This window comes from Oryctolagus cuniculus, chromosome 2 (assembly GCF_051225735.1).
Source record: "Oryctolagus cuniculus isolate XC-2025 breed Fujian yellow rabbit chromosome 2, ASM5122573v1, whole genome shotgun sequence".
In the NCBI taxonomy this organism is placed as follows: Eukaryota; Metazoa; Chordata; class Mammalia; order Lagomorpha; family Leporidae; genus Oryctolagus; species Oryctolagus cuniculus.
The window spans coordinates 169,888,817-169,915,456 of record NC_142868.1 but is presented as its reverse complement, the minus strand read 5'-3'; the positions used below and the strand labels follow the sequence as shown (position 1 = coordinate 169,915,456).

At 50.4% G+C, this 26,640-nt stretch overlaps 1 protein-coding gene across 1 annotated transcript; it reads right to left on the bottom strand.

The window, feature by feature from the left end:
* Positions 1-1,997: 1,997 nt before the first annotated feature.
* On the bottom strand, positions 1,998-15,447 carry CYP1B1 (cytochrome P450 family 1 subfamily B member 1). The gene is made up of 3 exons (XM_002709757.6): positions 9,762-15,447; positions 8,330-9,370; positions 1,998-5,707 (listed from the first exon to the last, which is right to left on the bottom strand). Exons 2-3 carry the CDS (start codon positions 9,367-9,369, stop codon positions 5,119-5,121), a joined length of 1,629 nt encoding a protein of 542 aa, XP_002709803.2. The 5' UTR covers position 9,370; positions 9,762-15,447; the 3' UTR covers positions 1,998-5,118.
* Positions 15,448-26,640: the final 11,193 nt, after the last annotated feature.

The window sequence follows — 26,640 nt, the reverse complement described above, 5'->3', positions numbered from 1 at the left end:
AGTCACAATGTTTGCAACAGCAAGCTTCCTGTCAACCTGTGTCTCTCATACGTCAGTTCTACCGTCTCCCTTTGGCCAGTACACAAGGGCTTTGAGAGAAGGATGGGTGCTGATTGTCACCCACTGTGGCATCCCTCATGTACACTTTGATTGGACAGAGGCCCCAGGCAACCAACCAGCCTAGTTCCTGCCTTAGGCTCAGGCAAGGATCCTTAGGCCAGACAGATTCTAGAACAGAGGTTTTAGGGTTCTTAAACAAAGGATGGCTTTTTATTTTTATTTTACTATTATTCGTGTATTGTTTCTTTACCTATTTTGCATAAGGAATAGGTTGAGGAGGCTTTAGTCACAGGGGGACAGTGTTGTGAGTCTCTCTGGCACTTTATGATGTCAGTTACTCCCTGACCGCAGACTGGAATATGCCCTCGACAAAGGAGCTTAATTACTTGTGAAATGGAGGATCGTTGGATTTAAAAACAGCTGGATGACCCTGTACATCCAAACACAGGCTCAGTTCACCTCCGTGGGAAATTTCCAGACTTGGACACTTCTGAACGTATGATTCTGGCACATTACCTTACATCTTCCTTCCTAAGACTGGTGTGCAATAATGCATCCAAGAGTTTAGTACCATGATCCAAAAATCATAAATGTCCAACCTCTTGTAGCTCTGTTTCCTCCCCCTTACACCTGACACACATTGACAAGTGCTGAGGGAGGCACAGCATTCTCCCACAAAGCCTCAATGTGCCTCGGCAAACAAAGGGGCTACACGCATGAGCAGTTACCTACAGCTTGCCTGTACCTACTTAAAATACTTATTTTCCTCCAAAATTCCAGATTTCATTTTTTTTCTTTTGAGGGTATTTTCCTGTATTTAATCTTGTTCTTCTCTTCCCTTTTCTGAGAATGATAATTAATAGAACTCCGACAGTGAGTCTCTGAACCAAAATAGGGGAGAGTTAACAGACAGTTAGCATGGGCAGTACTTTGCAAAAGAGTGGACTGGCTTTAAGGCTACAGAAACAACCGCTGTGAATTTCCCACCAGGCATCCAGCCTTGCCCTCTATTGAATTAATTGGGTAGAATTCAGCTCAGCTTGACAGTTTTGTAAAAATCTGATCCTAATTATGACTTTTCAAGGAGTTTTTCCCCCATGAAATTTTTCTGTCACTCATCCTGAACCTGTAGGACCATTCCCAAGCTCTTATTGCAGGGTATCTGGAAAAATGAGTGTTCTCTTAAACCAATTCACAATCATCCCTTTGGCTGCTAAAGTGATGTTTCCAAGCCAAAGTATCAATGACGTTGCGTGCAATTTTTACTTCGCTATTTCTTTTCCTGTTTTCACAGTCATGGGCGTGACAATCTGGAAGAAATAAGGGCCTTTGGGACCACAGGGCCTTGCCTGTGAGTGTGGGTGGGGCAGCGAAGGCTTGGGCACAGGTCCTGTGACAGCCAGCCTTTCACCAAGGAAAAAATCCCGCAGGAAAATATTTCCACATAGTGCATTAGAGAAGACTCTCACCCATTCGATTGTACTGGACACTAATTTCCGTTTTTCATGAAGGTATATGTACCTTAAAAAGGAAGGAAAGAAATAGAAAAAGCCTGTTCACTGCTGAGGCAGGAAAATGCATCCTGCATGATTCAGATGAAGAGGAAACATGAGGTCAGCATCTTTTCTTCTTCTTTCTTCTTTTTCCAGACAGAGGCCAGCATCTTCATCTCAATCCATTCAGTTATTTCAAAATGGCAAAGTTAATTCTTGTGTCACCTGGTTGTTTCCCAAAACTTTAACTTCTGCATTGGTTCTTATAAAGTTAAAAATCTAGAGATCTGGAATTTAGTAGGAAACTAGATACCAAAAACATATTTGGGAAAAAATGTCAAATGGCCAAATAAAATACTTATGATCCAATATTTTAATTCAATGTTATACAACAATAGTTGGAATAAATGGACAGATTATATGGGCTAAAACAAAAAATACAAATTTTCTAAAAGATTAAAGAAGTGATTTTTATTATTTTGGTAATCGTGTTCCATTATAGATATCACAGATATTTTTCAAATTTGGTATATCAAACAGTAAAAACTACATAATAATGTATCCTTAGAATATGTTGTAACTATGTACTTAGCTGCTAGATACATACTAGAAGCATACATGATAAAGTATAAAGGTAAGAAAAGGCTAAGTGAGAAATTGTCCTTGAGTTATAATTATCAACTAAGGTATAGGTTTTTATCACACATTTTGTCCCAGGTAAAAACATACAAAGTAGTTTACACTGTTGTGCAACTGTTTGACCTACTACACATCTAGTATGAAACTGTTAAGGCTATGGTAACATTTCACAGGTAAAGGCTAAGTTCTGGGACAGGAAAGCTTCGTGATGAGCCACAATACACACCTGAGTCATCTTTTTGTTTTTGGAATAAAGCAATTTCCTTACAGAGTCAAAGCTTTACTATCTAAGCAAGGCATTTAATAAACAATAGACTAACTATTGTGATATCCTGAAATAAATGTTCTAACCTTTCATGGTGATTAGCAAATACAGTCTAGTGTTCTGAGTAAGCAGTAATCTGATTTCTGTGGCCTCCAAACACAGTTATTTTTTACTAGTTTAGATTTTCTTTTTGTTCCATTAAGTGAGTTATGAATATATTAAATACTCCAGCTAACCTCCAAACACCCACCTTCCTTTCCCTCTGCAACAAGCCACAGATGACGGCTGAGCCTACAGACAGAAGAGCCGACCACAGCACATCTGGTCCTAGTTGACTTAATGAGGCATCCGGCTTGACACATGATTTGGTTTTTGCTCTTACAACTCATAATCAGCTAAAATAGGCGGAGACAATCCCAAATCAGTGCCTCAGCCCTGCTGGGCGTAACATCTTGGAATGCCCCCCTGATTGAGATCTATTGGATAAGCCTGGGTTCTGTAGGTGATTGTTACGCCTTTCCAAACACTGGCACAAATAACTTTTCATCTTCAAAAATTACAGCCATGAAATTTTGTTAATAAAAATAACATGAAAATTGTATTAGTAGTCCAGACTATAAAACAGATCTGCTATGCTGTAGATTCTTTTTTCATTCTATTGGAGATTCAATGCTGGTATACCATTTGTCTTATTTCGAAAAAGTTCGTGCTCCAAACTTTGTGTTACAGATTATTTATTTGGAATAAAAAAGGTTTAGGCATTGCTCTTGCTGCTCATTCTCTCTTCTCTCAATACCTCCCTCCAAACACAACCATCACACCTTCTTTCCTCTGTCACTTCAACGTGAAACATCCAAAAGCTTAATAACATATAACAAAGAGTTATGTCTCAGAACACTGAGGACTTCCTTTGGAAGGCTAACTGCAATGGAAATTAAAACTTGAAACTTCACATGGTATTCTTGCAGTCTTCCTGCACCTTTTAAAAACACTTCCAAAATGCACACATTTTGTTAGCTTTATTCTTTCCCGGCCACTGAAGTCACAGGGTTGGCCATCTTCAACAACACAACAGACAACCGTTCTGATCAGCTCCACCGTCTTACAGTGTGATTCTCAAAAGAGCCTCCCAGCACCGTCTTCCAATTCTGACTTTCCAAAACCAGACATTAATGCTAACTTTAAAAAAAATCATTTAAAAGAGAAAGTAGGTCAGCAATAATAGCAATTTCTTACTTGGGTACCGAGTAAAGAGACCACTCAGATAATTCCTGGCTTTTTTCACTATTCAACAGATAGACACAGATTAGATTTCTCATCTTCCGTAGGATAAAGGTCAGATTTCCACTAATTTCAACTGGAACTCAGTAATCAGAATTGTTATTAAATTAAATTAAAATTGAAATATGCCAAGGTTTTGGAATGTTAGCCTATTAATTAGGTTGATTTCAAAAAGAGATTCTGTACTATAAATCCATTTTTAATCAAAGGTTTATAAAACAAGAACACATCCTACTGATCTCATTTTGAGACGTGTCAGTTCTCATCCAGGTTTTGGATGAGCAAAGAGGCTGTGCTTTGAAGTAGTTATCATGAAATCAAAAAGCAAACCAAAAAAATGTAGTTGATCTAATCAAGCTCATGTAGTGTATCTGACCCACACTTGATTGAACTGGTTGTACTTTTTGGTCTTCAATATTATACATGATGTATTATTTCACCTTTTCTTGACCAAAATAATACCAATATCCTGCTTATGAATAATGATGAACTATATACACACACATGGAATACTATTTGGTAATTTTTTAACCTTCGAGACTTACTAAATTCAATACATTGCGATTGCAAAATGGAAAGCTTACCCGGACTAGCAAATGGTTTGCAGTTCTTTTTCATTTTTGCACTCATGATTGAAATGCTGCACTTTGGCAATGAAGAGAGACATGACTTCAGCTTGGAGTTCTACAGTCGAACAATTTACACTTTAGACTTCATGATAAGTCACTGAAATCCACTGTAGTCACAAAGTCAAACATTCATTTCTTTTGAGTGACTTTAGGATTCATCCTTAAGAGTAAGGAAGCACACCAGCAGGCAAAAAGACCAATGCATCCAGCGACACTCGACACTCGCGTCACTCCGAGCTAAACCTTTCCCTAAAGCGCTGAACCCTTTCCCTGTCACCTAATCACGGATCCTACATGGAAGTCACTTGCCTTTGCAGCTTCAACAGCAGCTCCAGAAACTGCTTAATACTGTTTTGGGGTGAAGTAGAGTTCTGCACGTGAAAAGATCAGTCTTGGGTCAACCCAAAAAGTTATGGTTACTGAAACCCTTCCTCATCAGATTGTGTGTGTATGTGTGTGTGTGAACCCCAAAGCATGCTGCCCCGAGAAATTATTACCGACACCCAGTACATGTGTAAAAATCCCTTGGGCCCTTTAACTCAAAAAATCTCCCCTGGGCTCCTGCACAGCCTAGCACTCAGTCTGGAGCACACTCTATGCGCAGGCTACCTCCTTATACCCATCATGCTCATAGTTGAGGCTATTGGAGAATTGGCACAAACAAGGAGCTAGGAAAGGCCTGGATTTTACTCCCCATCCCCCCAGTAACGGCTGGAGCACCTGCGACATTTCAGCTTGCCTCCGGCCCTTCTCAGTGGCAAACTCCCTCTGCTTCAAGCTTTTGGACAGCAGAATCCAGGAGCTCCATGGAGTCCCTCAGAGTCACGTTGACAGTAAACGACTTGGGTTTAATGGTCAGGCCGTAACTGAAACTCGTCTGCCAGGGCTCGTCTGGGTTGGCCCTGAAATGGCACTGGTGAGCTAGGATGGAGATGAAAAGAAACAGCTGCATCTTGGAGAGCTCTTCGCCGATGCACCGCCGTTTGCCGGTGGAAAAAATCATGACGCTGCTGGCCAGGTCCTTGTTGAAGGAGCCATCCTTGTGCAAGAAGCGGGCAGGGTTGAAGTCCTCCGGATGAGGCCACTTGGCGGGGTCATGGTTCACAGACCACTGGTTAACAAAGATCACCGTGTTCTTGGGGATGTGGTAGCCCAGGATGAAGGCATTGGCGGTGGTGGCATGAGGAATGGTGACTGGCACAAAGCTGGAGAACCGCATGGTTTCGTAGAGAAAGGCCATGACGTAGGGCAGGTTGGGCTGGTCGCCCATGCACGGCAGGCGCTTCCGCCCCACGACCTGATCCAGCTCCGCCTGCATGCGCGCTTGCACATCGGGATACCTGTTGGATTTTTAAAGCAGAGGGAGAGAAGAGGGTGAGCAAAATTAATTCTCTCACTAGAAAGCACATTCCAGCTTACTTTCATCCTGCTTTTCTTCAAATAGGCTGTCTAGGTTGGTGACTCAACGAATACTTCTGGCCAAAATCTCAAACAGTTTCCTAATTTCTCTCTAAATTACAAGATGGGCTTTTACCACTTATGTTTCTTGTACATGACTAAAGCTCTCTTTCCCATCAAAAGTCGAAAACATTTTCTATTTTCTCAGTCTAAAAACCTACAATAATAGACTAGGCCAAATTGGGCTCGGGATACATTTTAGGAGCCCACAGAAATGTTTTCACATCTTCAAACCCTTAGAATACATTTTATTACATAATGTTAATGTCTTCACCTTTGGACTCACGTGCTCATAAAATTTTATTTGTAATTATACTTTACATTGTAAGGCATCTAGAAAGGCCAGAGGATCCATCAAAGTTAAAATGCAGCCCAGAACCAGTCCCTCTGCCCCCTCTTTTTTTTTTTTTTTTTTTTTCTCCTTGTTTTCTTGAACAACTACCTGGTCTCATTTTATAGAAAGATAACTGGGATCCTAATAGACAAGCCAATTCCCAATATTTGTATGATTATAATTAACACATACACACTTCTGATGTGTACAACAAACTGGTACAATCCTTTGGAAAACAAAATCTTAGTACAAAGCGGGATGCATGAAGTTGCCATTTCCCATCCTGTTTTAAACCCAGCAACCCATGCCCTACAATTTTCTATAACCACAATAGCTCACAATTAAGAAAGACAGTCAAGGCCAATGAGCAATGCCGAAGCCCAAGAAATGATTATGTTGTTATGGCAACAGAGAGCCATCCAAAAGTAAAAGATAAATGTTAAAAGATGGGGAAACATCCACCACAAGAAGTAGAAGTGTCGAAAATTTTAAAGAAAAGGTAACAATTGGAACTCTAGGGGGGGAAATACAGGCGTGTATATGATGCAGTTGTAAAGTTGCCTCTTCAGCCTCATCCTGCAGGGATCTGCCAGCCGTTTCCATGCAAGGCCTGGGAGTAAGCATCTCAGCCTAAACCAGCAAGCCCTCTCGGTCACAACCCCTGCGCTGCCTGGTGTGGCAGTGAGGACTCAGCCACAGGAAAGCCCTCACCGAACCCACATGGCCGTGTTTCAACAAAACGTGTGTCCAAGAACAGGGAGTGCCACCGGCCAAGCCCTGCTGCGTTGCCTTTCCACTACAAAGGAGAGAAGAGATGGGCCGTGTGGAATGGAAAGGGGACCCCAAACTGTTCCATTCCGTCTGGCCGCAGAGTGCGGGGAAGGGAGAACCATTAGAAACGCTGCTTCCTTAGGGAAAAGAAAGCAAGTCTGCTTGCAGGTGTGCCCGGAGGGTGCCAGTCCCCTGGTCCCTGGTAGCCCTCCCCTCTGTTGGTCTCCCCGTCTCTCCTCCAAAGACGTGTTCCACCATCTTCACAAGCCATGTTAGAGGACCTATGTTAACGAGACGACAGCTGTACAATATCTAAAGAAATTCAGGTTGCCGTGAAGTCCGGTCAGGGAAAGCAGCTGCCTCTGCCTTCCACATACCGAGGCGCCAGCATCTGCAGCGTGCCCGGGGGCCTCCACGTGCGCCAAGAATTGGCACAACCAGCATATCTGGTCCCTGGAGCCACGGAGATTTGCCTGGAGCGCGACATTTGCCCGCTGGGATAAGGTTTCCGGGTCAAACTGAGGCCGTCCACTTGAATAGGAATTTCGGATCAGCAGTGGGCCATCCTTTAGGGTAAGGATGCCCCATGTAAAATTGATTTTTTTTAATTGCTCAATCTGGCAACCCGACACCAGGGCCAGTTTAATTCGTGCGCATCGGAGGGTGGTGGAGCCTTTATCAAGGTGGGCACTGGGGCCCGCTCACCAAGGCTGGGGCAGATGCCAGCGACGTCCGCAGGAGCCCTCTGGACACCCCGCGTTCTTTCTCGACGCTGCTCTGCTCTCGGCGAAAGTGTCTGTTTCTCCTGCGGTCACTGCCGGCTGCTTCCTGGCCGCCTTCCGACAGCTCCAGCGCCGGGTACCCGCCCGCGGGCGGGCCTTTCCCTTACCCGGGAACAAAGTCCCGAGCCGCCGCTCGCTCTAAAGCGCGGAGGGCTGGGCGGCCTCCGCTGCGCGCCAAGGACTACGCGAGCCGATTAGGCTACTGCTGTGTTTATTTAACATTTTTACTGCGCTTCCCTGTCCTTCGGAACTGTTCCAGCTTTGCTATTATTGCGCCAGGGAAAGACAGCTATCTACCGGCCCTCTAAATACGTTGCTGTTCCGGGGGGTTGGGGGCGGGCGTTCTCTCAAATGTGTTCCTACTCACAAGAGGGAGACGTAAGCCAGGTGGGACAAGATCAGAGATGGGGAGGGCCAGGCCGCGCGGGGAGGGGTGCGCGCCTGTGCGCGCGCCTGTCCGGGCCCGCACTGTGCGCTCCTGGGCACGCAATCAGGGTTGCCCGGCAGGGACCCGGAGCGAAGGTCTAAACCCTAGCGCCCTACGCATTTTCAAGCCCCAATCAGTCAATTTCGGAGGACAAATGGAAGGCCCGACCCATGCCTCCTGGAGGCTTTACCTGGTGAGGATGAGGAGCAGCCACTGGAGCGCGGTGGAGAGCGTGTCCTGGCTGGCGCCGAAGATGTCCGTGACCGTGGCGGGCACGCTCTCCAAGTCGAGCCGCGCGCCCCCTTCGCCTGAGTCCCCCGCAGCTTTTCCCGCCGAGAGGATGAAGGCATCCATCATGTCGCGCGGGGCGGCGCCGGGCCGGAGGCTTTCGCGGTGCCGCAGGAACTTGTCGAGGATGAAGTTGCTGAAGTTGCGGTTGACCCGCTCGAACTGGCGGAAGGTGGTGCGCAGCGGGTTGGGGAAGCGCTGCAGCCAGGGCAGCACGTCCACCAGGCTGCCCGCGCCCACCGTGCGCCCGAACTCCTCGTTGTGGCTGAGCAGCTCCAGGAACTCGGCGTCGTCGTGGCTGTAGCGGCAGCCGAAGCACACGGCGCTCATGACGTTGGCCACGGCCACGATGGTCGGCTGCCTCGGGTCGAGGAAGGCGCCGCCCGCGCTGCCGCGCACCAGCAGCGCCACCAACTCGCGCGCCTCGCCCAGCACGTGGCCCTCGAGGATGCTGCGGCTGCGCGGCTGGCGGGTGGAGAAGGCACGCATGGTGCCGTGCGCCGCCCGCCGCTGCACCTTCCAGTGCTCCGAGTAGTGGCCGAAGGCCAGGCTGCGGCCGCCGGACACCACGCGGAAGGAAGCGAAGGGCGGCCGGTCGGCGAAGGTGGCGCCCTGCTGCACCAAGGCCTGGTGGATGGCGCGCTCGCCGTTCAGCACCACCACCGGGCAGCTGCCCAGGCGGATCTGGAAGACGTCGCCGTAGCGCCGGGCCAAGCGCGCGAAGGAGAGGTGCGCCGCCCGGCCCACCGCCGCCGCGTTTCCGATCAGGGGCCACTGGAAGGGGCCGGGGGGCGCCGACAGGGGCTGTCGCCGTCGCTGCCTCAGCAGCCACTGGCCCACGTGCACGGCGGCCAGCACCGACAAGACTAACAGGAGCATGGTCTGCTGGGAGGACAGCGAGTTCAGCAGCCGAGGCGCGTCCGGGCTGAGGCTGGTGACCATGCTGGGGACACAAAGACGAAGAGGTGACACTCAGGTGTGCAGAGAAAGGCCCCAGCCCCTTCCGCAGCCTCCGCTACTGTGCGTCCCCGGGTGGAAAGGAGAGCTGCGCAGGGCAGGGCTCTCTAAAGGGGTGACAGAAGCCGCCCTTTCCCATCTCCAGTCTCCCAAGGGGATGGGAAGGAGCGTGTTTTGGCCACTCCGCGACCCAGCTCCAGCCCCCCCTCCTACCTCCACCCCACCCGCCTCCTAACGGTTCCTGCGATTCAGGGACAACGCCAGAGGCCTTGAGGCGGTAGCGCTGGGTGTCTTTCAAAGTGCCTACCGCCCCACCTGTGACCTGCAAGAACCCATCTGCGGAGGCCGTGGGAAGGCGGTTCCGCGGACAGACTGACCTGCGGGAAGGTGCGGTTTCCTGCGGCGCGGGACAGCCGGCTCCGAGAAAGGGCTGGGACCTTTGCCGAGGGCAAGACGTCCACCCGAGAGTCTCCAGGAACCCTGGAGGCCAGCCCTGGACACCTGCTGCCCGCTCCGGGAGCCTTAACACCCACTCTGGAGTCGGCAGAGGCAAGAACGCTTGGCTAGGGATGGGGACGGAAAAAGGTGCCTCCTTTGCAGAGTCCCTCTGCACCTGGGGCTCGGGCAACGTCGGGCTTTCCTCAGAGCGTTGGGATTGAGACTGGGGGTCGATGAGTGGAGTCAGTTCCCAGCGCTCTCATCCGCTGCGCGGCTCCCACAGCTGGTGTCGCGGGGGTGTTTGCGCGCGCTCCGGAGACTCGGCACGCGCCATCCGCTGCTCCGGGCTTTAAGGACTGCACGGAGGAGGAGGAAGCAGGACCTGGCCGGGGCGGGGCCAGCGGGGGGCGGGCCGCGCTGCCAAAGTCCCCGCCGCTGCGACTCCGACTCCGGTGGTCCCACGAGGCGCCCCCGAAGACCTTGGCGCCGTAGCTGGCGGCTTTCCTGGAAGCGGCGGTGTGAACTCTTCGCTGGGCCAACAATGACTCTTAATCAGTCCTCCCCCACCCCCCCCGGCCCCGAGGCCCCACGTTTTGCCCCAGAGCCCCGCTGGGGACAGAAGCTGGCCCTGCAGCGGCGCTCGGGGTGGGAATCGGCCCCCGCGCCGCCGCCCACTATCTCCCTTCCCTCCCAGAGACTTGAGCTTCGTTGCCCGCGAGAAAGCGGCGCACGTTGCTTGGGCTCCCGAGCCGGGAACGGAAACCTGCGGTGTGCAAATGAGGAAAGCTTGCGTGGTGGTGATGGTGCCTAGCCGCGCAGAGCCCCTTTTTATTTTACTTTATTTAGGTTTTCGCAAACAAATCGGCACCCCTACTCGTGGCCCTGTGACTTGCAAGGTTCTCTCTGCACCTCTGGCAACGAGATCAGGACTCCCCTAAAGTAGAGCCGCTTCCCGCCCCGGGGCCAGCACCCTCCCGGCGCGAGCGGGTCCTGACGTTTCCCGCCCGCGGGGCTGCGACTCCAGATGGCGCCGCCCGCCGCGAGGCTGTCGGCGCAGGGCGGGGAGCCAAACTGGGGCGAATAGGAGAATGAGGGTGAGGGGACGGGAGGGAGGGCGGCGGGTGGGAGGCGGAGGCCAGCCTCCGTGCGCCTGCGAACTTGATCGGGTTGAAAAGTTTCCCCTGCTGTCACCTCCCCTTTGCGTGCGGAGCTGTGCCTTGCGTGCGCCGCTTCTGGGAAGTCGGCAGCAGTCATATCCCTGGGCGCTTCTCACGGCACCTGACACGCCGAGGCGGCGACTGGGACGGCGGCCGAGGGCGGGGTGCCGGCCGCCACCGCCCTAGTCGGCGCACGCACTGCCGCGCCCGGCCGGCCCGCGAAGCGAGCCCCCGGCTCCCACCAGCTGGCCGGGCGGGGAGCGCACGGTGCACCCTCCGCACGCAGGGCTCTCTCTGCGCGTTCGCGGAGTGCGTGCGCTCGGGGCGGGGCGCTTCCTTCCCAAAGGGACGCCAGGGGCGCTTGGCACACGGTTGTCTTCCTGCCCGCCGTGCCCTCTCTTTTCGGCTGGTGCTTAGCACCGCATTTGCAAGACCCCTGAAAAATCGGTGATCTCCGCGAGGCTGGGGGCAAGGGGGAGCAGGGAAAGAGGCGGGAGGCATTCGATTAGCCTGGTCGCAAGTGCTCGCACCTGCAGGCTTCTGGGGTCATCGAGGGTAAATGTAAAAGTTGCTTGTTAACGACGGAACAACCCTCTACTTTGAACTCCACCCGTGCTCCGAACCCAGGCCATTTATTATGGCCCCGTTTACAGCTAGGAAACCCGGGTTCAGAGAAGGTATGTGGCTGAGTCCTCGTCACGCAGCTCTCAAGAGGTGGAGCCAGAGCTCTCACGCTCGCTCGTTCGTGCCGGAGGAAATAAACAGCAGGTAGCCCAGCTGCAGCCTCCAAGCTATGCTTCTTGCGCTGGGCTTTTTGTTCCCAGACACGCCCGAAAATGAAGAGGAACCAGTTGGGCGCAGGCTGTCAGAAAGACAGGCCCTTGACGGTTACAGCAAGCCAAAACTGCGGGCCACCGGCACGTCTTCAGACCCCTGAGGCTTTTTCTGGGCTCTCTGGTGCGGACCTCGTTGGAGGGCCCATCAGGTACCTGATGAAGACTTTGGATAGATCCAAAGTCGCCCGCGTTGTAGTCCGGAGCCCCTGGAGGTGCAGCCTTCCGGAAGTGAGACTGCGCATCAGACCTCTTAATAGTTACAACTGCTCCACCAAAGCAGGGCTCCGAGACGCAGGAAGCTCCTTCCAGTAGCAAGATAGGGTGTGGGGATTGCATCCTATGGGGATCCTCCCAGATCTCAAACTTGACTTGTTTGCTGCAAATAACTTCCAAAGAGAACAGCTAAGCTAGACGGATGCTTTAAAATAGAGGTTTAGAATTCCTGTACTGATTGCAACAGCTGAAGTTTGTTGCAGCAGGAGGAAATGCAGTAGCTCATGTGACAGTGAAGGGCAGCTGTGGTACATCACCGGCTGGAGAGACCCGGGCAGGGCTCTGCCACCTGCTCTCCATCTCTGCCGGCCGTTGCTCAGGCTTTCTTCTGCCATCACTCCCGCGGAAGCTGGCCATGGGCACCCTCAGATTAACTACTTCAAGCCCCTAGAAGGACTGCAGGGGGCCACGTTGGTGCCAGGTCCACATTGTAGCCAAGGGATGGTTCTGAGAGCAGAAAAAGAGAGATGGGTGAAATGCTAGGAAGCCATCGAGCCACCGCAGTCCACTCCAGGGTGTGCATTTCTGCCATTGCTATATTTGGTTTGGAAGATAGTCCAAACCTATTATTATTATTATTATTAAAATCAGGAGATAGATGTGTTGCTCTGGGAACCGGTAGTCAAGAAAGCACCATCCCTCTGTTAGCAGGCTGGAATTCCGCTTTCTAGCATGACCCCCATATTGATTTTGATGGGTGAGTCCTGTGCTCTCCCGCCTCCCTCCAGACGTAGGTGCACTGAGAGTTGAGTAGAAGCAGTCATCTCTGGAAAGCCCTTGATGTGGGGATGGGCAGGCATCCACCATTAAAGGCATGCTGGCAGGCGGGAGGAAGAGGTATAAAGAGAAACACCACGTGTCTAAGGCGACTGAAGGTATGACAGAGCTGGGAGTCATAGGAGATTGCATACAGTGTGTGGGAAGTAGAGAGGATCCCTAGGAGCTGATACCAAACCCCGTGCCTTGCCTGACTTGCTTCTGCTTTCCTCTTCCTGTTAACCACAGGCTGTGATCCACAGAGCTATGCTCAGAAGCCATCATTTATAGGATGTGCCATTATTTTATGTGCTAATTGTACAAAACTGGCTATTGTAATGGTGGCATTGATTGTGAGCCATTCAAGTTCCAGAGCTGTTAAAATGTTAAGATGTTGTGTCTTAGAGTTGATGAAGCATTTTGCATGCTAACCAGAACTCTCTAAATTCGCCATTTTTGTGTTAAGCAGGGTTGGTCCCCCGATTTATTGGATGGAATAGAAGCAACTAGAAATGTTAGTTCCTGTAGGCATCCCACTCCCATTAACATGATTTGCTCTAGACAGTTAATGTTTTTCTCAATCTTACATAAAGTGTTACTGGAAGGTATTTTGGAAATTTTGGCTATTTTTACTGATCTAAGTAAATCTAAGAAAAGATGGGCATTTGCTAAGTCAATTTAGTTTAAAACAGGTTCCTGAGCTCCCCTCCCCTTCCATCCTGATTGCCCCGCTAAGATCTTTCTGTGGTCTGGGGTCCTGAACACCAGAGCTACACCATACTATCCTACTTTCCCACTCAGATGCTGCCATTGGGATTTAGAGGTAAAGGAGCATCACCATTTGCGACTTACACTCAGATGATTCAAGGAAAAAGTAGAGAAGAGCTGGGACAGAGAAGAGGGAGAAAGAGAATGAGAGGAGCGGCTGCAGGAGGATGAAGCCCGCAGGGTGAGGAATTCACAGGGGAAGCTCCATAAATGAGAGTTCTTTGTGCTATTCTTGCAACTCCTCCGGGCATCTGAAGTTATACAAAAATTAAAGGTTAAAGATACAGAGATAAGAAAGACCGTCATAACGTTCTGAGTTGACACTGTCCTCTCAGCTTGTTGAATGCTTTCTGTGTTAAAGGACCAGGAAAAGGACTGATGCGTCATTCAGTGTCCTCCATCCGATATTTATTGTTGCCCTTGGAGTTCAGGGGAGGATAAGAAAAACCGTGCCGCCCTGCAGTCTCAGCGCTGCGTGTCAGTTCACTCGCCTACTCCAGCCGCCTTGCTCTTTGCGTGGTTCCAATGATTCTATCGTCAAATGCCATTTGCCAGTAGAAGTGCTTAATCAATAAACAGTGTCCTGCGCTTTCTTTTCCTCTGTCCCTGTGCTAAGGGCGTCTTTCACGCAAGGTTTCATATGCCCCATTTCTGGTTCCCATGGTGCCATGCTCTGAGTGGCATTTCCCGGCATGCATCCCTCTTCTCTGCCTCTTCATCTTTCCTTGGGTTTCTTGCTTTCTGGGCCTTTGTTCTCCCCCTTGCTTCATCGTTCATCCTCCTTTCTTCTCTCTCAACCTCTCCTGTCCCTTTCCCAGGGTCCCTGCCTGTCTCCTCACGCCAGCATCCCCCTGAGAGCGCCATTCTGCTCACGAGAGCCCCCCTCTCTGCCATCCTCTTTCTCGTTTGCTCTGCTGTGGAAGAGTGAGGACCCAGGGCAGAGAGGGAGCGAGCAGGAGGACGAGGACATAAGACGCAGGGTGTGGGCGACAGAGCAGCTAAGAAAAAGAAAGAGCCAAATACCTTGCCTGGGGCTCAACGACGACCTTGGTCAGGTCTCAGCCAGTGGGTCAGTCCCTCTTTCTTGGTATTCGCGGAGTGAAGCTGTTACCAAGCACGATGACTGTATGGGAAGGAAAGGATGCCAAGGTCGATAGTTGCTGTTGCACACTTGTTCTCTGGCCGCCTGCCACCACACCTCTAGTTCCTGAAATTGACCATTTTTAAAATAGACATTTACCGGGTTACCAAAACAAAAAAATACTAGAAACAACAGGTAAAGTACCCACTGTGCCCCCACCCCCCTGCCCCATGACAGAATAGGCATCTGGGCTTGGCTGCACCACATCTCGCCACGGGGATGCTGATTGGAGCAGCCTTCAGGTCTCACACAGTTCTCGGTGGAAGATCCAGATCCCAGTGCTTGCTGTCCTCACTAGCCTCTTAGTTTTTGGTGTTCATCTGTGTTTCTTCATAGGGTTTTATCTCTTTCCACAAAGGGACAAAAGTTCAAATCAAAACCTGTAGTCATCTCCAGAATGTGAGATAAGAATTTGAGTTAAATGGCATAGGTGGTCAGCGCCATGGCTCAATAGGCTAATCCTCCGCCTGCGGCACCAGCACCCTGAGTTCTAGTCCCAGTCGGGGCGCCGGATTCTGTCCCAGTTGCCCCTCTTCCTGTCCAGCTCTCTGCTGTGGCCCGGGAGTGCAGTGGAGGATGGCCCAAGTGCTTGGGCCCTGCACCTGCATGGGAGACCAGGAGAGGCACCTGGCTCCTAGCCTTAGATTAGCGTGGTTCGCCGGCCGCAGCACGCCAGCCACAGTGGCCATTGAGGGGTGAACCAATGGTAAAGGAAGATCTTTCTCTCTCTCTCTCTCTCTCTCTCTCTCACTGTGCACTCTGCCTGTCAAAAATAAAAATAATAAAAATAAATGGCATAGGTGACTGTTCTTCCCTTTGCAGTCCCAATCAGAGCATGAGGGCTGGGTGATTATGCACCAGCTTTTGGACCTGTTGACTCCTAGTAACATTTTCCCCCTTTATCCTGAAGTGGTCACTCCTCAGCTGCGGTCTGGTCTATTACTTTGATTTCTTTGATTAAAAAGCTCTGGATGTTAGGAGGGGCTCCTCAATCTTAAGACAAAATCTGGAGTGAACCTTCTTGTCTCCTGAACCTTGGAGTGACATGAATCAAGACACTCTCCTTTCAGGCATGGAATGTGATTGAAGATAGCTCTTGTGTTGCCTCTGAGCTATGCCTCCATCAATGAAAGAAGTACTGTGGTTTCTGCAGTCATTGCTTGAGTAGCTTGGTTTCTAGCATTTTAGCCAGCTTATCTGTACCTTCCGGACAACGCTGCTTTTCAATATGCCTGTCTATGTATGTGCCTGATACTGAACACAATGTCCCAAGGTGACATCCTACCCAGCCCAGAGGGATGCACTTATTCCCCATCACACTCAGTGTTGCTTTTAATGCAAGCTACATTTTTTGGCCTATTTTTAAATCTTGGCATCCCACTGTTAAAATATCCAGTCAACTAAGATTATGATCAATTACAGTCTTCATCTTGTAACACTGGATTTGATAGCCAGCTGCATCTTTAAGCACACTTGTGTAATTAATGTTTTTAAGAAATGAAGTAGCAGACTTGACATCAATTCCTAGTAAATGCCTCTTGTGGCTTAGGATGCTGTTCAAATCCATAGAGGCCATACTGAAACTCTGGCTGGTCTTGAGGGAGGGGGACTGGGCCAGGACATGAAAACCACATGGGGAAAGTGTATCTGTAGCCAGGTGGCCACTGGTCCACTCTGGATTACTTCAAGTGCAAAATCTTTGAAGTGTGGTTTGTGTTATACTATATGTCTTCATTATTACACATCTTCAATATTTTATATATATATAATATTATTTTTCTGTTTTGGCCAGATATAAATTCTTAACACACATATCAATCACCATATAAAATATGCAGAAAAATGGGAAAACCCATACTCCCACCCCCTTCCTAAACATAACCATGGGAGCCATGCACCTTCTATTGAGGATGGGCACGCGGTTGTTTATTTCAATACAAATGAGATAATTCTAGAATTATTGTCCACTGACTTTTTTTTTCAACTTAACAGTTATTTAGTAAGCTCAGTAGAAGGTATAGATCTACGACTACCCCGTGTTTTTAAGCTATTGTATATGACTATGACTTGTTTAATCATAAATGCTGGGTCAGATGGTCATTTGTGTTGTCCCCATCTCTATTACTGTAAACTCTGCTGCAGCAGGCCTCACTTTTCTGCCCAGTTCTGCCTCTCTTCACAAGAGCTCCCCCAGTAGCAGTTGCATTGGAACATTTGAATCAGAAGGATAAATGCAGATATGATTACGTCATCTGCTCGTTTGCATGCCCAGGAACCTTGGGTTTTGTGACAAGTAGCCCGTGCTGAAGTACTTTGCCTTCCCTGTAGGACTGTTACTTCAGCTTTGCAAATGTGGAACAAAACAAACTAAACGAAATATCGCTTGCCTTTCCTTACTGTAGAGGATATGTGTGCTCGCGTCTGGATGCTGTCTGCCTGGCAGCTGAGGGAACTCCCCAGATCACAGCCCGTATTTACAGGGGGAGGGCCCACATCTCCGCATCCCTGTGGAAGACGTCGCAGGAGCCGGGTCGGGGGTGGCCCCAGTGCACCTACCTGCACACCCTCTCTGAGACCATGAGACTTCTGCACAGGGCCCTGGGCCCAGGCCCAGATGCCTCCCAGGCTCGTGTAACCCTGCAGCCGAGATGAAAGGCAACACAGCCAGCCTACCCGCTCATTAGGAGTGTGGCTCCTGGGGCCAGGTGCTCTCGAGCGGAGTCCCAGCTCTCTTATTCATAAGCAGTAGCTTTGGGCATGTTATTTAACCCTTCTGAGCCCGAGTGCCTTCACATCTGGACAAGTGTACAAGTACCATCCCAATCAGACAGTGCGGTTGTGGGGATTAAATGTGATATTGCAAGGAAACCAATTAGCACAATTAATGGCAGAGTGAGCTCTCAATGAAAGCCATTACTACTTCTACCACCACTAAGTGCTATTCCTATCCAATAAAAATCTGAGTCACGGCGAGGACGTGGGCATCAATCACGTGGATAAAGACATTCCTGCTCGATGCGGTGTGACAGCTCCCAGGGCAGCCAGCATGCCCTTCCTTGCAGGCTCCTCATAGCCCACCAGGACACCCATCACCTCCTTTGTCCTTCCTAGGCGGCCTGTCGAGTGGCTAATGGCATCTTCCCAGGGCCAGAAGGCCAGGGTCCCCACCCTGGGCCGCCGCCTGGCTCCAGTTTACACTCCAGTCTGGTGGAGTTGACACCAGTAGCTATTTCACAGAGCTGCAGTGAGGCCTACATGAGCTGATGCAGCTAAAGCTTTGAGACCAGCACTTGGCCCAGGTGCCAACTCGCACGGCGTTAGCGGGTACTGTTCTTCAGTGGGCGGCCACCTGCGGCCATCTCACACAGCCTTGGCAGCCATGCTCAGCACAATGGCCAATTTGTGTCTTCCCAACTCCCACATGGCGGCCCCGCAGGACTTCTCCCTCACCCTGTTTCTCCTCACCCAGGCATGCCCCACAGCAGGGCCCATAGTGCCCAGGCAGCCCTTTAGGCCTCAGGATGCCACGTTCCCAAAAGATCCCAGGCCAGGCCGTGCTGGGCTCCCTCCTCTGAGCTTGGATCGTGGCTTCTCCGGATGCTTTGCAAACCGGCAGTAATGAGGCCCCAGCGGCACACCCTCGCTGTAGCCGCCAGGGAAAGCCAAGAAAACACAGTGCGAGTGAGAGAGATCTCAGGGACCTTCCGCTGATCGGGACAAATGACGCAATGCTCGCTGCCTTCCCAGAAGCCACGCCCCCTTCTGGTACATCACAGCTCTGGGTGAGAGTGTGTGTGGCTCAGACCCCGGCCCACGACCTGCTGTGGGAAGCCGAGTGCAACTTTGGAGCCTGTACCGGGAGGCAGGCAGGAGGCCCTCAGCACTCTCTGGTTAACTGCCATGGAGAAAGTGGTCCGGAATGCTGCCCAGTCCAAAATGGAAAATTAGTCAATAATCCGGACCGTGGTTCCATTGTCCTTTTCCCATTTGCTGAGCCAGTCCCTAGTGGGTTGTGTGTTTTAAGGTTTGGATGCAAAACGAAGGAGGGGCTGATCAGTTTCCAAGCTCTGGGGCCAGGACACCATGGCCGGCTTCAGGGATGACTGGCACCTCTCCCCAGCAGCCATGCCCTTGGGGCCTCACCCTCCTGGGCTGCTTCCAGGACTTCCTGATGCAGGGAGAATGTGAGCTTCCACCCCAGCATTGCCTATGAGCCACACCTCGATGGACTCCCTCGGGCTCAAATGGAAAAACAGGAGCACTTAAGGGGCTCTGGACTAGCAGGGGCCCCGGGAGCCCCGTTTCTTTTCTCTTATTGCTGAACTCTGAGCACAATACCCAAGGCTCCCTAGGGCAGATCAGAGAGGTAAAAATCAAATTAGGCTTGTCGTTTAGCCCGGAATAAACACAGTAACAACTTCCAGTGCCACGTGCAGACCTGCAGAGCGCTCCGTGGAAGACGATCCTCTCTGATTTGTCATCGTCGGGCCAGGACTTGTGGCCTCTGTTCTCGTAGAGGCCCCAGCAACACTGAGCAAGTTGGGGACAGAGAGAAAGAGGGAGCCAAGACCCCCAAGTGCCAGGCACTGCCTTCTATGCCAGACACCCACTGTTTCATGGATTGCTCCCAACCACTTACAAATATTGATTGTTTTTAGTCTGCCTATAAGGGAACTAAACTTCAGAAATAGTGAAGGCCGGTGCCGCGGCTCACTAGGCTAATCCTCCACCTAGCGGCGCCGGCACACCGGGTTCTAGTCCCGGTTGGGGCGCCGGATTCTGTCCCGGTTGCCCCTCTTCCAGGCCAGCCCTCTGCTGTGGCCAGGGAGTGCAGTGGAGGATGGCCCAGGTGCTTGGGCCCTGCACCCCATGGGAGACCAGGAAAAGCACCTGGCTCCTGGCTCCTGCCATCGGATCAGCGCGGTGTGCCAGCCACAGCGCGCCGGCCGCGGCGGCCATTGGAGGGTGAACCAACGGCAAAAGGAAGACCTTTCTCTCTGTCTCTCTCTCACTGTCCACTCTGCCTGTCAAAAAAAAAAAAAAAAAAAAAAAAGAAATAGTGAACCACAATAAACGTCCAAAAGTTCACGGGAAAATGGACTTATTATTACAGAAAGCTTTTGACATCCATCTACCATTTTTTTCATGCTATGCATTTCCCTTGAGGTCTTTGAAGGTCTCTCGTGTTTTGCCAGTCATACTGGTTGCAAGTAAGAGAGACCAAGACTTGAACTTAGATCTGTAGACCCCAAAGCATATACATACCTAACCGGTAAACATTCATTGATTGGTTGCCTATCACTAAGAAGTGTTTGAAGCCTCTCCCTTCTAACCCCACACTCAGTACTGATTTGTCTAGTACTATTAGGCCTATTAAGGACCTGGGACACCCTCATGCCTCCAAGCCAGCCAAGCTAACTCCTTCCAGGTGCCCAGGACCTCCACAAGCAAAAACCATCTTGGTTCCAGCGTTGGATACAATTCAAACCTTCTCCTCCCCTCCCACTGTGGAGTAACCTTGGTGTCTGCCAGTGCAATTTAATCTCCATAATTTATGATCAAATCTTAGGAGAGTTTAGAAAATCTTCCTTTAAAACAGTGGCTGGAACCTAAGAGAATTGGCATGAAACCCTTGCCTGGGCTTCGTGACTAGAGCTGCCACACTCAAACCCCTTATATTGAAATTACCATAGAATCTACACTATTCCGATCTCCAGAAATGACAACTTTATTTAGAAGTAGGAGAGCAAAGCAATGACCTCATAGGCCCCATTGCCAAAATCTTAGCTCAGTGTTTCTTCAAAGTTTTGTTTTCAGGATCTCTTCCTACTCTTAGATTGCAGAACTCAAAAAAGAAATGCTTATCTGGGCTGCATCTACCAATGTTTATAATTTTAGAAATTAAAGCTGAAAAAATGAAAATGGTTCTCCATGAGTTCATTAAAAATAGCAAACCTGGGGCTGGCACTGTGGTGTGGTGGGTAAAGCAGTCACTTGTGATGCTGGCAGGCCATATGGGTGCTGGTTCAAGACCCGGCTGCTCCACTTCCGATCCAGCTCTCTGCTATGGCCTGGGAAAGCAGCAGAAGATGGCCCAGGTGCTTTGGCCCCTGCACCCACGTGTAGAAGCTCCTGGCTCCTGGCTTCAGGCTGTCTCAGCCCTGGCCATTGCAACCATTTGGGGAGTGAACCAGGGGACGGAAGAGTCTCTCTCTGTCTCTCCCTCTCTTTTTTTATAATTCTGCCCTTGAAATAAATAAATAAATCTTTTTTAAAAATAAATATACCTAACATGTTAACATAATTAATCAAAAATAACTATATTTTCTCAAACCCAAAACATTTGGAGTGGCATTGTTTTACATTTTTTACAATTATCATTATTTTCTGACTTAATAGAAGGCAGCTGAATATCCCTATCTGTTTGTTCATTCATTTTGTTGTGATGTTAAACCTCCTGTAGTCACTGATTGACTCCAGGTGAACTTGCGAGAGAATGAGCGTGGGAAGGACGAAGAGCATCTTGTCAACATCCACATGGCTTTAACCGTGGGGATGCTGACCTCAGCTCACAGCCCGGGGGCCCTGGACCACACTTGGAGAACCACCTTGACAGCAATTTCTTTCCTGTGTTTCCCCATCCAAGAAGTATCTAAAGGGGCTATGGTCTTGGAAACTAGTGAGAGTGGGAGTGGACTTCAGAGAGAGTGATGTCTCCACCGCTGATCTTAACAGAAAAGCTCCCAAGACAAGTGCAGGCACATTTAAATACCACTGCGGCCTCCTGGGCTCTTGCAGAGTTGCCGCCACAAGGTGTCTGGACAGAAATATGTTATCTTTCCCTCAGGCTGATGCACCTTAACCCCGAGAAGGGTTAGGAAGAAGAGACAGAGTGGTACCCAAATCTTCACTGCCCAGAGGTCAGGTGGGGGAAAGAGGAGAGTGGGATCCTGTTCAGATGTGGGGCCAGGAGTCACAGCCGAAATTGCAGGAGTACCGCCAATAATACCAATGGTAACAATAATAATACGCTCCTTGTAATGTAAGAACTAATGTGTAACCAGCTCTCAGGACCAGGCCATGTGCCAAACCCTGAGATAAATCATTTCATTAATCCTTCACAACCAGTCCTTTGAGATAACTATTATCCTAATCCCCTTTTTATAGACAAATAAACAAAACAGGAAGAGAGGAGTTAACCACCAAGGTTACACAGCTCCCCAGGAATTGAGCTGAAATTTGAATTCAGATCTTGCAGTTTCCAAATATTCACTATGTGGCCCAGCCACAACAGATGGACAAATTCCCGAGGGAGGAAATTGCACAGTTCAGGGACAGAAGACACAGATTTCTCCTATGTACCAAAGGAGGCTGGAGTCACAGCAAAGGGAACGGCACTGCTTCCTGTTGAGGGAAACTTGGGGTCAGACCCGACACGCCATGCCATTCCTATTCCAATTAGCCTTCTAGCAGGTTTGAATCAGAATGGCAGTGAGGGTATCACCAGGCAGAGAGATAGGGAATCAAGGTGAGAGCCTTTGCATGGCCCCTAAGCTTACGGGTCTGCCTCCTGCACCTCTCACCACCCAGCTCTGCCTGTGCAAGGGGGAATGACTGAAGCTAGCTGGGCACTGCTGCCACCAGCTCGGAGGCTTGGGGTCTGGAACGCCCACCTCCACCACCTCTTTCCTGTAAGAACTACCCCTCTGGGGCCAGCGCCATGGCTTACTTGGTTAATCCTCTGCCTGCGGCACTGGCATCCCCTATGGACGCTGGGTTCTAGTCCCGATTGCTCCTCTTCCAGTCCAGCTCTCTGCTGTGGCCTGGGAAGGCAGTGGAGGATGCCCAAGTGCTTGGGCCCCTGCACCCACATGGGAGACCGGGAGGAAGCTCCTGGCTCCTGGCTTCGGATTGGCACAGCGCCGGCCGTGGCAGCCATTGGAGGGTGAACCAATGGAAGGAAGACCTTTCTCTCTGTCTCTCTCTCTCTCACTGTCTGTAACTTCGGAACCCTGCTCCCCGGTGGGCGATCTGACACCAGGCCACTTGCACATCCCCCCGCTTCTGATCTCAGCCTCTCAGAGGTGCAAGCTTCCCATACACAGGCTGTACCACCGACTACCTGAAAAAATACAAGAGGCGATTGTGTGAGCATTCCTTTCCCAGGCAGCCTCTCTCCTCCTGAACCAGAGGCACCAGAGCTCAGCTTCGCACGCGCTTTTAATTTGCCTGCAGACAAGCACAAAAGGCCCAACCGGATATACCTGTTATTTCCCAATGACCTGAGAGCCCACGTTTATGTTAAGCCTTAGGTTATGGCCCAGCTTGCACGCAAGGCTCCCCGGCTGCCTCCGCAGGCCATGCAGAGGTGGTGACGTAGAGGACAGAGGAATGGCTCTGAGGTGACAGCGCATAATTTAATCCCCCCACTAAGCTTTCCAAGCATGCAGACTGTTCCTTTTTTGTCAGCGTATAACCTAAGTAATTTGTTATACTCAGGCAAGAGCTGTCTAATTTAAACCACATTGCAGCTAAGCCCTTAGCGAAGAAAGAGAGCTCCTGGCCACTGAGCGTGGGTGAGGTGAGGCTGGTGGCGGCCTCCCTAGGGGCCCCTGTCTCTTACCCAGGTCATGACTGCAGGTCTGCGGGTTTGGGGGCTTTAGTCACGGCCCTCACGCTTCTGACTCATGCTTCCTCCCTCGTGAATGGGTTTCATTTTAATAAGAGTGTTGACTGGAAAGCGTTGGCTACTGGGTCCTCACGGCCCTGGGTTTGAGACCCATCTGGGCCCCTGCTCCCTGGGGGATTTCAAGTAAACCCCTTCAAATCCAACCACTGCTTTTATTTCTAAAATAGGAAAGCTTAGTGGTGAGGCGTGTAGATGGCCACATTTTAGGGTCAAGGGCTCTGCGTAAGAACCAAGAGATCTGTGTACACCCTGCCTTCCCCTTAACTGGCTGTGGGTTTGAGATGAATAAGGAACTTCTCTCTTGGCCTCAGTTTCTTCATTTGTAAAGTAGGCTGGATGAGATGCTCTTAAATTTCCCTCCACGGGGCCGGCGCTGTGACATAGTAGGTAAAGCTGCTGCCTGCAGTGCTGGCATCCCATATGGCTACCGGTTCGAGTCCCAGCTGCTCCACTTCCAACCCAGCTCTCTGCTATGGCCTGGGAAAGCAGTAGAAGATGGCCCAAGTCCTTGGGCCCCTGAACCCACAAGGGAGACCTGGAAGAAGCTCCTGGCTCCTGGCTTCGGATCGGTGCAGCTCTGGCCTTTGGGGTCATCTGGGGAGTGAACCAGCAGATGGAAGATTTTCTCTCTCTCTCTCTCTGCCTTTCAAATAAATAAATAAATATTTTTTAAAAAAGTTCCCTCTGTGATAAAGTGCTCCGTTGTGTCCTAAATCACTTGCAATTTGACTAAATGAATGAACAGCTGTGATGATGACAACGATGACGACGATGAAGATGATATCTGTGCATAACAAATCTTCCCAGGCAGACGAATCAATTAATTCACAAGCTTTTATTGGGATTCCACTCCCGGGCGAGGTTCCCCGGTCCCAACAGAGCGGGGGCGGGGAAGTCACCTGTCAGAGGTTGGGAGGGCTCCTTTTATAGATATAGGGCGTGGGGGTTAAAGGTTGAGGCAGGTCTGAGCCTCATTGGTTGACCTTTAGGCACCCATGGGGACCTTGGCAAGGACTTTTCTTCCCTGCAAGTGCGGGTAGGGACTCTCCGTGCCCGGGAAGTGTAGGCCTTCTCTCCTTGCAGATCCCAAAGCTACCTACCAATCTGTGATTCCCTCCTGTAATCCCAAAGTTTTCACATCTTCTCTGAAAATCCTACTGAACAAAGAAGTTCATCCAAGTGACCTGAAGCCAGGAGGCCCCCAGATGGTAGGATCTGGTGTGAAGCATCTGGGCCTATCTCACTCCCCCTGAGTTATTCCAAATCCCCTTTCTAAGTGATCTCAAACACAGCCCCTGTCCCCCAGTGCCCCGCCCTTTCTCTGCTGTGCAAACTCTCTTCCCTGTACCCTCCCCTCCCTCCCCACTGCGAGCCCATTGTCTTCTTCTCCAACCTCCCCCGACTGCCTATACTATCATCCAATTGACTTCATGAGGTCGTATGTTATTTTTGGTTTCCTATCTGCTCAACTAGACCCTGGAGTACTTGGTCATCTGGACAGCCCAGCCTCTCCTCCCTCCTCCTGCCTTCCCTTCCCCAGCACCTGGTGTACAGTCAATGTTTATGGAAGAATTAACTTGTTGAACCCTGTGAATTTCATCCTAATGGGATAAGAATGTTCCATGGGGTTAGGACAGAAGTTCGCAGCCCTAACTCCCATCCCCCAAGGAAGCCCCGGTTAGGTTGGCGATCAGAGAGTCTGTATCATTGCTTCAGGAAGAGATCACCCTAACTGAAAAGCTGATCACCTTAATAACAGACTACAGAAAGAAGAGCTAAAATAGCTATATTTTTGGAGATGCCTTCTCCTGAAGAGTGTGGATTCTCTCACCAAAGATCCCTGAGAAATCTGAGCGGTTGTCTGCACACAGCTGCCCAGGGTAATAGCAAGTCCTTGACTTTCCTTTCTCCCAGGTTCACTAACCGATAGAGGTTGCTTGGGGCAGGGAGAGGGCTAGGGTTGAATTGGGAATTCAGTGCTAGCTAATTGGGATACACATAACAAATAGAACTTTAGAACTTCACAAACCAGGAGTTAAATCGATGCTTGGGGGGCTAAGCAGATAAAACATGTTTGCTACCGCCAGTGAGGACAGGGGAGCTGCATTCCTGCAATGGTGTGGGGGCGGGAGGCCTGGATAAAATCTCAGGTCCCAGAGGGAGAAGCTCAGCGCTGACCTTTCCCCTGCTAGCCAGCTGGATGGAATGCAGAATGCAGGCTTAAAGGAAAAGGAACCATGGGGGGGGGGTGTTGAGTTTGATTTGGGGTGTGTGTGTGTGTGTGTGTGTGTGTGTTTTGAAAATAAGGCATCTCAGAAATGTTAATGAACATGGCAAAGCTGGCTTCCAAAGACAAGAAGGGGATGGAGAGATGCGATTGGAAACTGGTGTTTGGAAAAGAAAGAGGACTTGTGAACCTGTTGGGGAGTGTGTGTCCCCATCTGCCTGGCGGGGACCCCAGAGCTTCTAGGAGCCTTGGCCTGGAGCAGAGAAGAACAGCTTTGGGGAAAAGGTGGGGTGCAGGAGAGTGTATGGTTTTTTATTTTCTGATCTGAGAGGGGGCCCTCTGGTGCTGAGAAGGGCTGGAGGTTGGGAAAGGAAGGCCACCAGCAATGCCCGCAAGGCCTGTGATAGCCGACCTTGGAATCTCGGCAACAGTCGTGCCACCCTGCACGTCAGCTCCCTTGAGCTCTCTGCAAACACCATTTGCTGAAGGTCTGTTTTACCTCACTTGGGAAATCAGCCCCGTTGGCTGCAATGTTCTGCAAAACTCTTGACAGGCCCGGGAGGCTGCTAGAGTGGAAAGAACGTTCCCAGCCTCTGGAGAGAGTTCTTTTGGGCTTGAAACCTTTCCTTAGTGATCCTGAACACAGTGAGATAGGAGAGCATACCTACCTCAGAGTAACAACAGCACCAACCGTGGCCTTAATGCCCAAGAGGCTGGGAATTCTGGATTCAAGATGCGCACACAGTGGACCCCAGGAAGTCTGCAGGGGGCAGAAAGAGAAACCAGAGAAAGCTGTAGACTTAGGGAAGGAAGTACATGGGAAAGTCCTCTCCCCTGTGGCTGCTTAAGAGAAATGACTGTTGGCAAGTGCATGATTCAGACCTGTGTAGATACATCCTATTCACGCATACTTAGTCGAAGTGTGTGCCAGCTGAAAGCTACTCCAGAAAACTCCCCTCGTCACCCCATGT